Consider the following 14,018-nt stretch of genomic DNA (forward strand, 5'->3'; position numbering starts at 1 on the left):
TATACAGTACACACAGGTAAATAAATTACAGCTACACAATCACACCAGTGCAATTAAACCCTGACCTGCTGGCTTGGCAGCAACAACATGCAAATCAATGATGCACATACATACGTACAATACAGGTACTCATTTTCAGTGCAAACATTGTCACAGTGTGTCTGCAATCACAGGACACATGTTTACCACATTCTCAAACAATATAAATATCTTGCACAATTCAGACACTGCTTTGATATTTCCAGAAAGTATTTTGTTTGTTTGGTAGGATGCTAATATATTGGAATGCTCTGGGGGTGTATGCTCTCTTGTGTGTGGTGGTCTGGGTATATCCAAGAGCAGGGAGGTTTAATACATTCTATGTGAGGCATTCTAGACTTGTACTGTGGTTGGATACAACTTGTCGTGCTGGTCAAGGTGCTCTGCAGATTTATTGCCCATAACATAGTCTCTACTTCTTTCTTTTCTCCTTCCATTGGCCTTCTGTTTCACTAACCCTGCCCATCAACCTGGGCTTAACCTTACAAGCATTTTAAAACCACACCCCCTGCCTACTATCCCTGCATCACATTCAATATCTGTGCTAGACATCCCCTCTAGCTTCCTGCAGGCACCAGAGCGCCATTGATATAATGTATTCATCAGAAGCACACAGACTGAGGAAGACGGGAGGAAGGGAGGATTAAAGTCCTTCATCATGATAGCGACAGCAGTGTTTTTCTGATGCAAGATAACCTCACATCCCCCTCTAAACAATAGACTTTAAATGAGAAGAGGGAGTGACAGCACTATAATTTTGTACCAGCACCTCCAATCAGTGAATGTTTGTTTACCTGGAGTACAAGGACAATTCCTGAACAAGAAATTAAATGGTTTACTGTTTAGGGGGCATTTTGGAGAGCTGTGGTTTCTGGTGCTGCTACCCCTAAAAGAGGAAGCGGATGTACTAAACCAAGAGTAAGCCATCCATCTTGTTGACTCACCCACATTTACCACACAACCCCTGTAACCTAGCCTTTCCTATGATGCATCGATCTTAGAATAATGCAATTTCAAGTATGACATCCAGGGCATTTATCTACGTCACATGACACTGCCTCACGTTTAAAAAAAGGAAAACTTTTGGGGCCTCCCGGGTGGCGCAGTGGTCTAGGGCACTGCATCGCAGCGCTAGCTGCGCCACCAGAGTCTCTGGGTTCGCGCCCAGGCTCTGTCGCAGCCGGCCGCGACCGGGAGGTCCGTGGGGCGACGCACAATTGGCCTAGCGTCGTTAGGGAGGGTTTGGCCGGTAGGGATATCCTTGTCTCATCGCGCTCCAGCGACTCCTGTGGCGGGCCGGGCGCAGTGCGCGCAAAATTGGGGAGAAAAGGGGGTTAAATAAATTTTTTAAAAAGGAAAACTTTTAAAGAAGTTGCATTCTTTCCACTCGCATGTATGAGACTAAGCTAATATGGAGAGAATACCTAGTCGTGTCGGTAATGATACTTATTCAGATACAACCATCAGCATGTATGAGCTGTTGCCTTGCAATCTGGGGCGCTCAGAGCCACACCTGGTGGTGTGGTGCTAATTGTTTGGGTAACCTGTGACCAGCGCTGTGGTGTGATGATAATTGTTTGGGTGACCTGTGACCAGAGCTGTGGTGTGATGATAATTGTTTGGGTGACCTGTGACCAGAGCTGTGGTGTGATGATAATTGTTTGGGTGACCTGTGACCAGAGCTGTGGTGTGATGATAATTGTTTGGGTAACCTGTGACCAGAGCTGTGGTGTGATGATAATTGTTTGGGTGACCTGTGACCAGAGCTGTGGTGTGATGATAATTGTTTGGGTGACCTGTGACCAGAACTGTGGTGTGATGATAATTGTTTGGGTGACCTGTGACCAGAGCTGTGGTGTGATGATAATTGTTTGGGTGAACTGTGACCAGAGCTGTGGTGTGATGATAATTGTTTGGGTGACCTGTGACCAGAGCTGTGGTGTGATGATAATTGTTTGGGTGACCTGTGACCAGAGCTGTGGAAGTAGATGTTCTACTCCTCGAAATCCATTGACAAAACCTCTTCTTCATCCTCATCCTCCTCCTCTTCCTCCTTCCTCTCAATGGGAACATTGTGACAGAACTGGGGTGTTGTGATAGGTGATAAAGATGCACGTCTAGTACAGGGACCAATGTCAGTCCTAGTAGCTACAGGATCCGAGTCAGATAAACCTCATATGAAAATGAGCTCAGTAAAGCAGGAGGCCTCTGGGTGTTTTCCAGCCATTTAGATCGAAGTCTTCTCTGTATAACCATTCCCCCTGAGGTGTGACTGAGGTTCCTATGGCTCTGACATAGGAGGGAAGGAAGTGCTCCGGGGTGAAGTTTCCCCTAGTTACAGATCTAGGATCAGCTTCCCCTCCCTCAATCCTAACCTTTACCATTAGTGGGAAAACTGCAAAACTGGGGCAACTTCACCCTACACCGGAGGGAGTCCACTGGGTCACATGACAGTACAGCGGTTCCTCTGCAGCGCCCCTTGTAGGCGGATCCCAGGTGTGTGGTTCTGTTTCATGCCACGCCCTACAGCGATGCCCAGCAGCTCTTTGAAGAGCAGGACCACATGCCAGTTGAACTTGGCAGAGCACTCCACATAGCCACACTTCCAGGTCTTCTTGACCAGTACAGAGACGGCCCTGCGAGGCGTGAAGCGCTGGCGCTGCAGGTCTCTTTTACTGCCCACCACAAGGATGGGAACCTCACTGCTGCTACCCTCCCTACAGGGACAGGGAGAGGGAAGACAGACGAGGGGGGAAGGAACAGAGAGAGAGCACAGGGATAAAGGTGAAAAAGAATTGCAATGTGATTAGCTAACAAACATGTGATCCAACAGCTACAAAGAAATCAGTCACATAATCCCTATTCTCCACACATCCTGTGTATAAATATGGATTTAAAGGTGACTGCATTGATGAAGAGTCCCCTGGTCTGTGAGTAAGTGAGCCTTCTCACCCTCCCCCTCTTCGTGACATTGTGAAGGTCAGTAGCATGACAGGGAGACAGACTGGAGACACCTTCTTCCAGAGAGGTCAATGGGTGTTTGTGTGTGAGGATTTCTGCAGTATGAGTGTTTCTGTACATGTCGGGGCTTGTGTAGTGTCTACCCACAGCCACAGTATGTGTGTGTGTGTGTGTGTGTGTGTGTGTGTGTGTGTGTGTGTGTGTGTGTGTGTGTGTGTGTGTGTGTGTGTGTGTGTGTGTGTGTGTGTGTGTGTGTGTGTGTGTGTGTGGTCCTAGGGGCCTCCCTCCACACTCTGTATTGACAGAGACTAAATGTGGAGGGAAATGTTTCTCACAGCCCATTGGATTGTGAAGCTGTATGGCAGGCTGCGAGCTGGGCTAAAGCAGTGATGACTCAAGTGAGGCCGACAGTAATGCTATTGTATACAATAAACTCAGATTCCCTGAGTTGCAAATGCAATGATTCAAGAAAGGACACAGACATACACACATACATATAAAGACCCCCCTCCCCTAACACAAACAGATTCATAAAAAAGACAACGTTTAAAATAAGAATACAAAGGGAAATGGACAATAGTGATGCTCAATTTGCTCAAATGCTCAATTTCACTTCAGGATTTATATATCCAAGATTAACCTGCATCTAAATGAGATGTGATGATATCTTCTGGTGGACATAATTTAACACTTCCATATAAACACAGTCCGAACTAGCTACTTGTACTGAGAGGTTTAAATTCAACTTGGTAATGAGGCTATGGGGTGACATAAAACCAACCCCATTAATCCCAACACCAAGCAGGCATCTGCTACCCTCTCAAATACCCATCCAGGCCTGAAGGTCTCTGGAGCAGCGGTTTAGAAGAGTATGTGTGTGTTTGTATGAGCTGTCAGAGTCTTCATTACATCAAAGGAAGGCAGCTATGGGCTTTTGGGCAGAAAGAAAACACAGCCAGATAACTGACAGGGCAGGGATTCTGGGTGAGGGAGAATGTTTGCGGGTGTGAGAGAGTGTGCAGTATGTGTGTTTGTGTTTGTTTTGAAGTGGGTTGAGTAAGCAGCAGAAGAAAGACAGGGGCAATTCCTCCCAGGCATCTTCCCATCCTTCTAGCCCACACAAATCCCAATAACCTGCATCTGGATGTCCCCTACTCCATTATTCAGATTTATTCACCAGGAAACTCATCCATCCATCCTCCCTACCTCACCATGTCCCTATGTCAATCAACCAGACAGTCAGTCAGCCAGTCAGTCAGTCATACAGTCAGTCAGACAGTCAGTCAGTCAGTCAGTCAGTCAGCCAGTCAGCCAGTCACCCAGCCAATCAGCGATACAGCCAGTCAGCCAGCTAGCCAGTCAGACTATCCAGGACAGATCAGGACAGCCTGGCAGGTCATCTAGCTTTTCACACCTGCAGCTCAGGAGGAGCAAAGACTAGTACATGTGAAAGGGATGGTGCACTGCAGTTTAAAGGCAGGTCACGTCACAGAGCTGCAAAGATGTGAATCTCTTTAGAGCTCAACAAATGAGGGCCATTCATTCCCCTATCAATATGCAAATGAATGCAGGTGCAGAGGCCTGCAGTCGGAATGACAGATGTCTTTTGTCCTTTTTCTCTTTTACATGCAGTACATGACTGCTGGTCTTCTGTGGACGTTTATGGGTCTCTCCACAGGTGTTTTACCTAATTGGTCCATATTTGTCACTGTGTTGTGGTTTTCCCTTACCTGTGCTCCATGATCTGCTGGCGGATCATCTTGACGTACTCAAAGCTCTCCACACAGCAGATGTCATAGACCAGGATGTAAGCGTTGGCATTACGCACCCCTCTGCAGCGTAGGTCCAGCCACTCCTGACAGAGAGAAAGAGAGAGACAGACAGACATCACTCACCCACTACAGACACACAAAGATCCAAAAATAGGAAGGATATCGAAGACATATTGTTTCACTTGTCAAGTGAAACATAATTTTAAATGATTTATATTTCAAGACCAAAATAACATCTTCAAATGACATGTATTCTGCTCCTATATCTCCCATAAAACAGTGACGCTTGTGAGGACAGGAGTTCTTTTAGCAGGTTTCTGAAACAGAGGTAGCCACAGATCACATCCAATTATTCAAAAGCTGTCAGGAAGTATTGTCCTCTTCATTTGGGTTGAAATTGAAATAGCGTAGAGTCAAATAGATTTTTAAGACAACTGAGTCAGTCAGATTGATAGCCCAGGTGTAATTTTAATGTTAATTGAATCTTTATTTAACTAGGAAAGTCAGTTAAGAACGAATTCGTTGTCTGACTCTACCTGGCTTGTGCATAATGCAGGCCCAGTACAGTTTTCTGGGCTACACATGGCTGAGGTCAGAAACAGAGAAACAGAGCACTGGCAGAGGGCCAGTCTCCTGTCAAGCGTAACACTTGGAACACATCAGTCCCACAGCGCTACACTGTTCAGCCCTGCTGTACGCAATGACGAGAGGGCAAACAGCAGCCTAAGATGAATAGTAATGATTTGCTAACAATAATTAAAACACACAGCACAATGGGAGTGATTTGCTTCAGCCATTAAGGTAATTGCTTCAGCCATGACACAGTGACCCAATCTCCTCCCTCCTACTCTCTATGTTTCTCTCTCTCACACACAAACACACACACACACACACTTTCTCTCGCTCACTCTCTCTCTCACTCTCTATGTCGTCAGCTCTACCTACGTGAGCTGAATCTATAACCAGTTCTGTTAGCTGGGGGAGGGAGAAAAAAGGAAGAGGGTGATTGGAGAGAGAGGGATGGAAGGAGAAAGCAGAGAGAGAGAGAAGCGGAGAGATTAAAGAGCAGCAGGTGGATGGACAGGAAGGAAGTGGGAGGGAAGGGTAGAGCGATGGAAGGATCAACAGGGTGTGAACATAAGCCCTGGCCTGAGCCCCACCAGGCTGACAGGCAGTGGGTGGAGGAGTGGGCGACGTGGCAGAGGGCACAAGCATTCCCCTTCACTCACCTCCACCACTAGCTTTCTGAACAGAGGGAGAAATCAATACGGCAAGGAGAGCTGAATGTCATTGCAGTAATGAGAATCAACAGGATAACACTGGAGGAGTACTCTAAATGCATCCTGTTTATTCTGTAGATAAGTCTAAACAGGGAGTTTGTCAATAAGTCATTTTGGTGGGGAATCAGATGTAAACCGAAGAGACGAGAGTGAGAGAGACAGAGCGTGTGTGTGTGTGTGAGAGAGAGAGAGAGAGAGAGAGAGAGAGAGAGAGAGAGAGAGAGAGAAACAGAGAGAGAGAGAAACAGAGAGAGTGGGAGGGAGGAGATTGGGTCACTGTGTCATGGCTGAAGCAATTACCTTAATGGCTGAAGCAAATCACTCCCATTGTGCTGTGTGTTTTAATTATTGTTAGCAAATCATTACTATTCATCTTAGGCTGCTGTTTGCCCTCTCGTCATTGCGTACAGCAGGGCTGAACAGTGTAGCGCCGTGGGTCCAATGTGTTACGCTTGACAGGAGACTGGTCCTCTGCCAGTGCTCTGTTTCTCTATTTCTGACCTCAGCCATGTGTAGCCCAGAAAACTGTACTGGGCCTGCATTATGCACAAAACACCAGTCTGACAACATGTTTTATGGCTTCAGTCTGGTTTACTGCAGGCTATCTGACTGACTCAAAGTTGTCTTAAAGACCTCCACTACCGTTCAAAAGTTTGGGATCACTTAGAAATGTCCTTGTTTTCCATGAAAACATACATGAAATGAGTTGCAAAATGAATAGGAAATATAGTTAAGACGTTGAAAAGGTTATAAATAATGATTTTTGATTTAAAGAATAATTGTGTCCTTCAAACTTTGCTTCCTTCAAAGAATCCTCCATTGTAGCAATTACAGCCTTGCAGACCTTTGTAATTCTAGCTGTCAATTTGTTGATTTAATCTGAAGAGATTTCATCCCATGCTTCCTGAAGCACCTCCCACAAGTTGGATTGGCTTGATGGGCACTTCATACATATCATACGGTCAAGCTGCTCCCACAACAGCTCAATAAGGTTGAGATCCATTGAGAGTGCTGGATACTCCTCTGTCCAGTGTCTGTGTTCTTTTACCCATCTTAATCTTTTCTTTTTATTGGCCAGTCTGAGATATGGCTTTTTCTTTGCAACTCTGCCTAGAAGGCCAGCATCCCGGAGTCGCCTCTTCACTGTTGACGTTGAGACTGATGTTTTGCGAATACTATTTAATGAAGCTGCCAGTTGAGGACGTGTGAGGCATCTGTTTCTCAAACTAGATACCGAGAGAGAGAAGCGGAGAGATTAAAGAGCAGCAGGTGGATGGACAGGAAGGAAGTGGGAGGGAAGGGTAGAGCGATGGAAGGATCAACAGGGTGTGAACATAAGCCCTGGCCTGAGCCCCACCAGGCTGACAGGCAGTGGGTGGAGGAGTGGGCGACGTGGCAGAGGGCACAAGCATTCCCCTTCACTCACCTCCACCACTAGCTTTCTGAACAGAGGGAGAAATCAATACGACAAGGAGAGCTGAATGTCATTGCAGTAATGAGAATCAACAGGATAACACTGGAGGAGTAATCTAAATGTATTTCTTCTGTAGATAAGTCTAAACAGGGAGTTTGTTAACAAGTCATTTTGGTCGGGAATCGGATGCAGTAATGGGGCAGAATCTGAGAGCAGATAGGGATCAATGTGAGCTGTAATGATGACAATGGTAACATATCCATGTCGACGAGGAATAATAGCCTTTATTTAATTTGGAGGGATTTTCGGCACCACTGCGTGTGTGTGTGTGTGAGAGAGAGGGAGGGAGGGAGCGTCTCACACATTCAGTAGGTCTGAAACATAATGAGGGCGATCAGCCATGGAGGCAAGCAATGTGGCACCGAGATCATTACACACAAAGGTGGGAGAGAGTGAGAGAATGAGGAGGAAGAGAAGGGAGGACAAAAAAAGACATAATGGTCTACAGTGAAAATAATGTACATAGGGAGTTTCAGTTCTATACATTTTTGCTGTCATTGCCTTTTCTCCCTGCGGGTTTATTCAATAGTTTTCCAGGAGAAATGAGGGGGGGTAGTGACCATAGATGACAGATCATCAGCATTCCTCTACCATCTCTCCTCTTCCTGCCTCAGTTTTTTCTGCCCCCCCCACTCCCCATTTTCTATCCATCAATTCCTATTTCCAGATTATTATCTCTCTTCACTGTTTAAGCAGTACACATGATCACATCCCTCACTATCTACAGTAGGTGTGTTAAATGCACCCCCATCTCTCTGTGGGCTAAAAATAGAGGTTGCATCCTCGGCTCATATCTCTTTGTCATCCAAGTACTATTTTTTATGTGGAGGTGGAGCTCTGTACACAGAAACGATTGCAACACTGCGGCTTGTAAACTCACTATTCCACCTTCTCACACCTGTATGACCGAGAAGAGAACAACAGAGAAAGAGAGAAAATAGGACATGGAAAGGAGCTATATAAAGTAAACACACATGGAAACTGTGCGTTCGCGCGCGTGTGTGTGTGTGCGTGTGAGTGCGCACAGGTGTGTGTGTTTATGTGTTCTCCAGTTGGCTCTTTGAAAACTATTAAAACTCACAGCTTAGCCTGCTCCCTTCAAGTGCCAAACAGAGCAGGTTTCCCTGACAACCCAGGTCCTTGGTCACTTTTTTACCAGGATGTGAGGGAGCTGGCATCCCACTGCTCCCAAAGACAGTAATGGTGTCCAATCACAGCTCATCCAGAGAGAAGAGAGCATGGTCATGAAGGGTTATACCTGAAGACATACCTCAGACACTATTCTGTCCCTTTGGGATTGAGCTTCTCATAACTTATTGAGGTACTGTTCACAAGGGAGACAGACCCACATTACACATGTGAGTGTTTGCGGGGTTTATTAGGGTTTAAGATGGCATTGATCTGTTGTCTCCTCCAGCTGCCGGACTCTGATGATAGCGCCAGCCTTTTAATACACACACATCTCCACCTGCTCTGCCAGTCTGTGTGACAGAGCCTATCTGCAGAGGCTGACAAAGGGCCAAGAGAGCGTAACCAGAAGACAACATTTCTGATTCATCTGATGTAATGAACAGTAAAATAGATACATTGTATTCTATATACACTCAGTTGGCAGTTTATTAGGTACACGCATCTGCACACGCATCACCGTTCTGCACACCACTGTTGTGCTCTGCCGTTATTTGCCATTCCGGGTTGCCATTTGATTAGCTGTTCAGGAGTCTTATGGCTTGGGGGTAGAAGCTGTTAAGATGCCTTTTGGAACTAGACTTGGTGCTCCGATACCCGCTTGCCACGCAGTAGCAGAGAGAACAGTCTATGGCTAGGGTGTCTGGAGTCTTTTGTTTGTCACACCATTCTCTGTAAACCCTAGACACTGTCGTGTGTGAAAATCCCAGGAGGCTGGACGTTTCTGAGATACTGGAACCGACGCGCCTGGCAAAGACGATCATACCACACTCAAAGTTGCAAACAGTAATTGAATGCCTCGATGCCTGTCTGCCTGCTTTATATAGCATATAGCAAACTCACTGTTTATATGAGCGAACGGGATGGTGTATCTAATAAAATTAGTATACATTATCATAGTAGGAGAGAGAGAAGCACATGGAAACGGAGAGAGAGACACAAGAGAGAGACGAGAGAGAGACGAGAGAGTGATAGAGCGAGAGAGCATTATGTGTGGAAGTCATGGTGATATGATACAATATCAGAAGATGAATAAATCTGAATGGGATCCACTGTAAGGCTTAAGTCCATCTGTCATCACATCCTATCGATAAACTGTGACAGATGCTCTGGGAATGCAAACAGCAACAAATTAAAACAAACAGCAGCCCCGCCAGAACATAAATGATTGTTACCATCCCCAAAGTTAAATAATGAAGTGGCGTCTGCCCTGCCTGCCTAAAGAGACCTAAACAAGTAAACATCCGAGTCTAAATGATGGAACAGAGGCAAAGTACAAGTACTACGTCCTTTATTGCATGCACTTAACTAACAGAAACCTGGGCCCCTTCCATAAACATGGAGACATACTGACGCACATCACTTTATTCACCATCTTCCTCCCCAGGTACCATGTGAGGGAAGAGGAACCGCATTTAGTGAATCTGGATTTCTATGGTGGCCATTAGACTCTTTCTAACCTATCTAATAGGCTGCAGCAGCTCCACTCTCATCTCTATTAGTCTCTCTATTCCCTCAAGGCCTTCAGCAGGGCACTGTGCTTTAATCCAATCAGCTCCAAATAAAATGAGAGTAAATCTCAATCGGGTCCGTTCTTGTTCCAGAGCGCTCTGTCCTGTGATGTTGGTCCAGACAGCCTCCCCTCTGCAGACCACCATGGGCCTCCTGGCTCATTAAATATGGAAGTAAAAGAGGAGAGCGCTCGCTCGGAGTGGAGAGCGGGAATGCCTCACCACCTGGCTGGGCTACAGAACTCACCAGGCTGGGCTACAGAACAGAACACAGAGGACAAGAGTAAGAGCCATTCCTGAGGAAATGAACAATGACAAATCTGCCTGATAGCAGTGTTCTTGTTGCACTCAACTAATGATTCCCTGGTCCTGTTTGGCTCAGTTGGTAGAGCATGGTGCTTGCAACGCAAGGGTTGTAGGTTCGATTCCCACGGGTGGACCAGTATGAAAAATATGAAAATGTATGCACTCGCTACTCTAAGTTGCTCTGGAAAAGAGCATCTGCTAAATGATTAAAATGTACCTAAGTACTAGTAGAGATGTCTGTGTTGGTTAGATACTGTATACTGATGTCTTAAAATGCTGTCTGAAGAGGTTGAGGCTGTTATGTACATATTCCTACCATTCAACCAAGGCCAGAAATTCTCCATTTAAGTATTCAACTGTTGAAAGACATAACTAATCTATATGCAGACATAATGAATCATGGTGCTGTAACGTGTAAAAGGAAAGCAACAATGCTCATGCTGCATTATATATGTAGGAGTCAGAGAACAGATATGCAATTTACACATTTTTATGTGACGAGGCGCCTGGGGATGTACTGTACACAGACACACACCCACACCTTGCAGAATCTATAATGTGATCCATCCTGTCTTCTCCCTGCTGTTTGCACCTGCCAGACTGCTCTAATGATGGCTAAGAGGCATTTAGCTGAAGAAAGAGCAAAGCAAATCAGATTGATTTTGTTGAGGTGCTCCGCTCCACAGATTGGAGACAATGAAGCACACTGCAGACCTTTTAACACATACTAAGAGACAGTTGTCATATTCTCCTCTTTTCTTTCTCTCTCCTGTAAATGGCTAGAATCCTGAATTCTCCCCTGCATTCCTGCTGGCTCTGTCTGGCGGTGCCTGGCTGGGTTGAGGCTGTCTACTCTTCAGTGTGTTGGATCTTCTGTTTACAGGAAGCACCGTGCATACCCACTTTGAATTCAGATGGCTTTCTGTTTGGCTGCATGGCCTGATCTCTCCTCCATGGCCTGATCTCAATTTCTCAGTGGCACCACACCTGTCCAAAAAAGACAGTTCTTGCAATGGAGCCGAAAGGCTGCAACGCGTTCTCTCAGCCAATGACAAAAGCCTGGCAACTATCAGTAATATGTGTTTCACGCCAGTCCCAGCCAGCTCTCCCAGCCAGCTCCGTAGTAACCTTGGAGAACCCCATCTGGAGCCCCAGCAGCCAGGTCCAGGGAGGGAACAACAGACAGGCTTCCTGTGGACCAGTGAGGAGGTCAAGATTGGTGTGTGAGGGTGTCGTTAAACATTCAGAAACACCCTTAAGCATGAATACAAGCATGTATGCACACACACACTAATATATGCATGTGTGTCTGTCACTCATTTAAGGTGAGGACAAGGAGATACAGAGAGAGCAGGCGACTGGTGCAAGTGCTGTCTGAAAGCAGAACAGCTTTGAGAAAATAGATTTAATTGATCAAACCACTGGCTGTCAGTGGAAAAAGCTGCAACTACTGTATGGTGTTTCATCTGACATTAGCTGCTCTTGCCAGGGCATATCTATGGAGCTAGAGCTTACTGTAGGTCACTAAGAGAATCTCCATTTTGGTTTTTACTCATTTAATGCATTGGTCATTATGTTGGAGCATGCTGTATTTTTAGCAGCAGTAAGTTCAACCATTTGCCATCGATTCAGAGTTTATGATTCAATGTGGAATTGTAGCACTTACTGCCACTCCAAACACTTGAATGCTACTTGATGGGCTGTGAATCTGTGTGCCAGCTCTACAAAGTCAAAGCACATGTGCTTCCAGTTCCCTCCTCTGATAAGAGCACACATCACTCCCCTCAGCCAGGCAGACAGTCTCCATCACCCCAGCCAGGTTCAGGTGCCCTGAGGCTGGGCAGCTGAGTGTCCTCTGGTAGTGGGTCTAGGAGCAAATAGCCAATAATGACTTACCTATGGAGTCACAGAGGCAGAACATATGGATCAATTCAACATGACATAAACATCCCTCCTTTTGCCTGAGGGTGGCAATATAATGCAGTGAGGAGCCCAGAGAGAGAAAGAGAGAGTGTGTGTGCTTGCATGCGTGTGTTTTAAACACCAAATACATAAAGTAGCCTATAGCCAAGGCTTACCACTGAAGTAATACATCAGGTCTCCATAGCAACTACTGCTCTAAGGGGCATCTGATTAAGAAAAAATGCAACGGATGTCTTTTGAAGAAGCGCGCGATGGTAATTTTCCAGGGCTCTAACTATTAGCGAGAGGCCAAATAGGTACTGATAACCTAAAGGTAAGTTAAAGACAATGAGGCAAACACTTCATACATCTCGAAATTATACCATTAAAGCCAAGGATATATTTTGAGCCCAATAAGAGAATGCTAGTATCTTTCCTATAAGTGAAAAACCCAAATAGAAAGTAACTTTCTATCTTACCTGGCTCGAGCTTGAGGGGAATGACGAAATTGGCGGGACATCCAAAATCTTCAGGTCGTACATGTTACCGTTCAAAATGACAGAGGGTCTGTACACATACCTGGTTCGGGTTGGAGTGTAAACCTCTGAGAAGTCATTATAAATAAATTGACGGATTATGGAAGTTTTCCCGACTCCGGGAGCTCCGATAACAGCGATACTTAGCGTCTCCACCATTCCTGGAACATCAGCACCATGGACAGCGACCAAACCAATTTGTAACTCAACAAAGATTATCCTAGCAGCGGTCTTGTATCCAGGAAATATTGCTGCTGCTGTTCCGACACAGATCAAAGCCAACAGTTATTTTACGTTGAAGTAAACACTTTTTGCTTGCTGTGGCCCAAAAATGTAGATTTTGCTAAACCTTATAATTAGGTAAAGAAAGGTCGAAACAGTCATCCGTCGTCAATGTTTTTAAATGAATTGATGGTTATGTTTGCTGTTATCCAATCTCTCTCACAACGAAACACAAATAACGCCACTTGAGCTTATTTCGTTTAATAGTCCTAAGAAAAATCAATCACTCCAAGATTCAATACCGGAGAGGGGGTTTTCGCAACGTCTCTGCATTCCATAGGGAGAAACTGTATGCTAATCTTCTGGGGAACAACCCCCCGCGCCCTCGTCCCCTAGGAGGGAGCGCAAAGTCCGTCCTCGGAATTTCCACAGGGACATAATCTCACTCACTGTTTGAATTATCTCAACATTAACGAGCCCATTATTGCTTTTCTTACGGATCTTCAGGCTGTACAGTTATTCTATCCGCACCTCTTACTCGTCTCCAGCCTATGCACCAATACGACTGACTCCTTGCGCTCACCAAAGCCTTGGAGAGGCACGCTAACTCAGCAGCCCCGTATCTACAGATAGATGTCCACGTGCTCCAGAATGAGCATAATCTGCTCTTCACGATGTAAGAAGTCACAGCTTATCATTTAGATGAAACGATCCAAAAACAGAGACAAGCGACCAACTGCTGCATAGGCATCAAATGAATGTATCTCCCCTGTTCACTGGTGTGTCTGTCGGTATGGTGCGCGTTCCTTGTGTGTGTGTGTGCGTAC

General features: G+C 45.7%; 1 protein-coding gene across 1 annotated transcript; it reads right to left on the minus strand.

The window, feature by feature from the left end:
• Nucleotides 1–2,482: 2,482 nt before the first annotated feature.
• Nucleotides 2,483–13,128, minus strand: rasl10a (RAS-like, family 10, member A). The gene is made up of 3 exons (XM_039013445.1): nucleotides 12,913–13,128; nucleotides 4,731–4,855; nucleotides 2,483–2,756 (listed from the first exon to the last, which is right to left on the minus strand). Exons 1-3 carry the CDS (start codon nucleotides 13,126–13,128, stop codon nucleotides 2,483–2,485), a joined length of 615 nt encoding a protein of 204 aa, XP_038869373.1.
• Nucleotides 13,129–14,018: the final 890 nt, after the last annotated feature.

This window comes from Salvelinus namaycush, chromosome 18 (assembly GCF_016432855.1).
Source record: "Salvelinus namaycush isolate Seneca chromosome 18, SaNama_1.0, whole genome shotgun sequence".
NCBI lineage: Eukaryota > Metazoa > Chordata > Actinopteri > Salmoniformes > Salmonidae > Salvelinus > Salvelinus namaycush.

Bases quoted from the DNA above. Each gene is read 5' to 3' on its own strand.
- rasl10a (XM_039013445.1), bottom strand. From the start codon at position 13,128: ATGGTGGAGACGCTAAGTATCGCTGTTATCGGAGCTCCCGGAGTCGGG. The intron at 4,856-12,912 runs GTAAGATAGAAA...TCTCTCTGTCAG, and splicing joins TCCCCTCAAGCTCGAGCCAG to GAGTGGCTGGACCTACGCTG. The intron at 2,757-4,730 runs GTAAGGGAAAAC...CTGTCCCTGTAG, and splicing joins CAGCAGATCATGGAGCACAG to GGAGGGTAGCAGCAGTGAGG.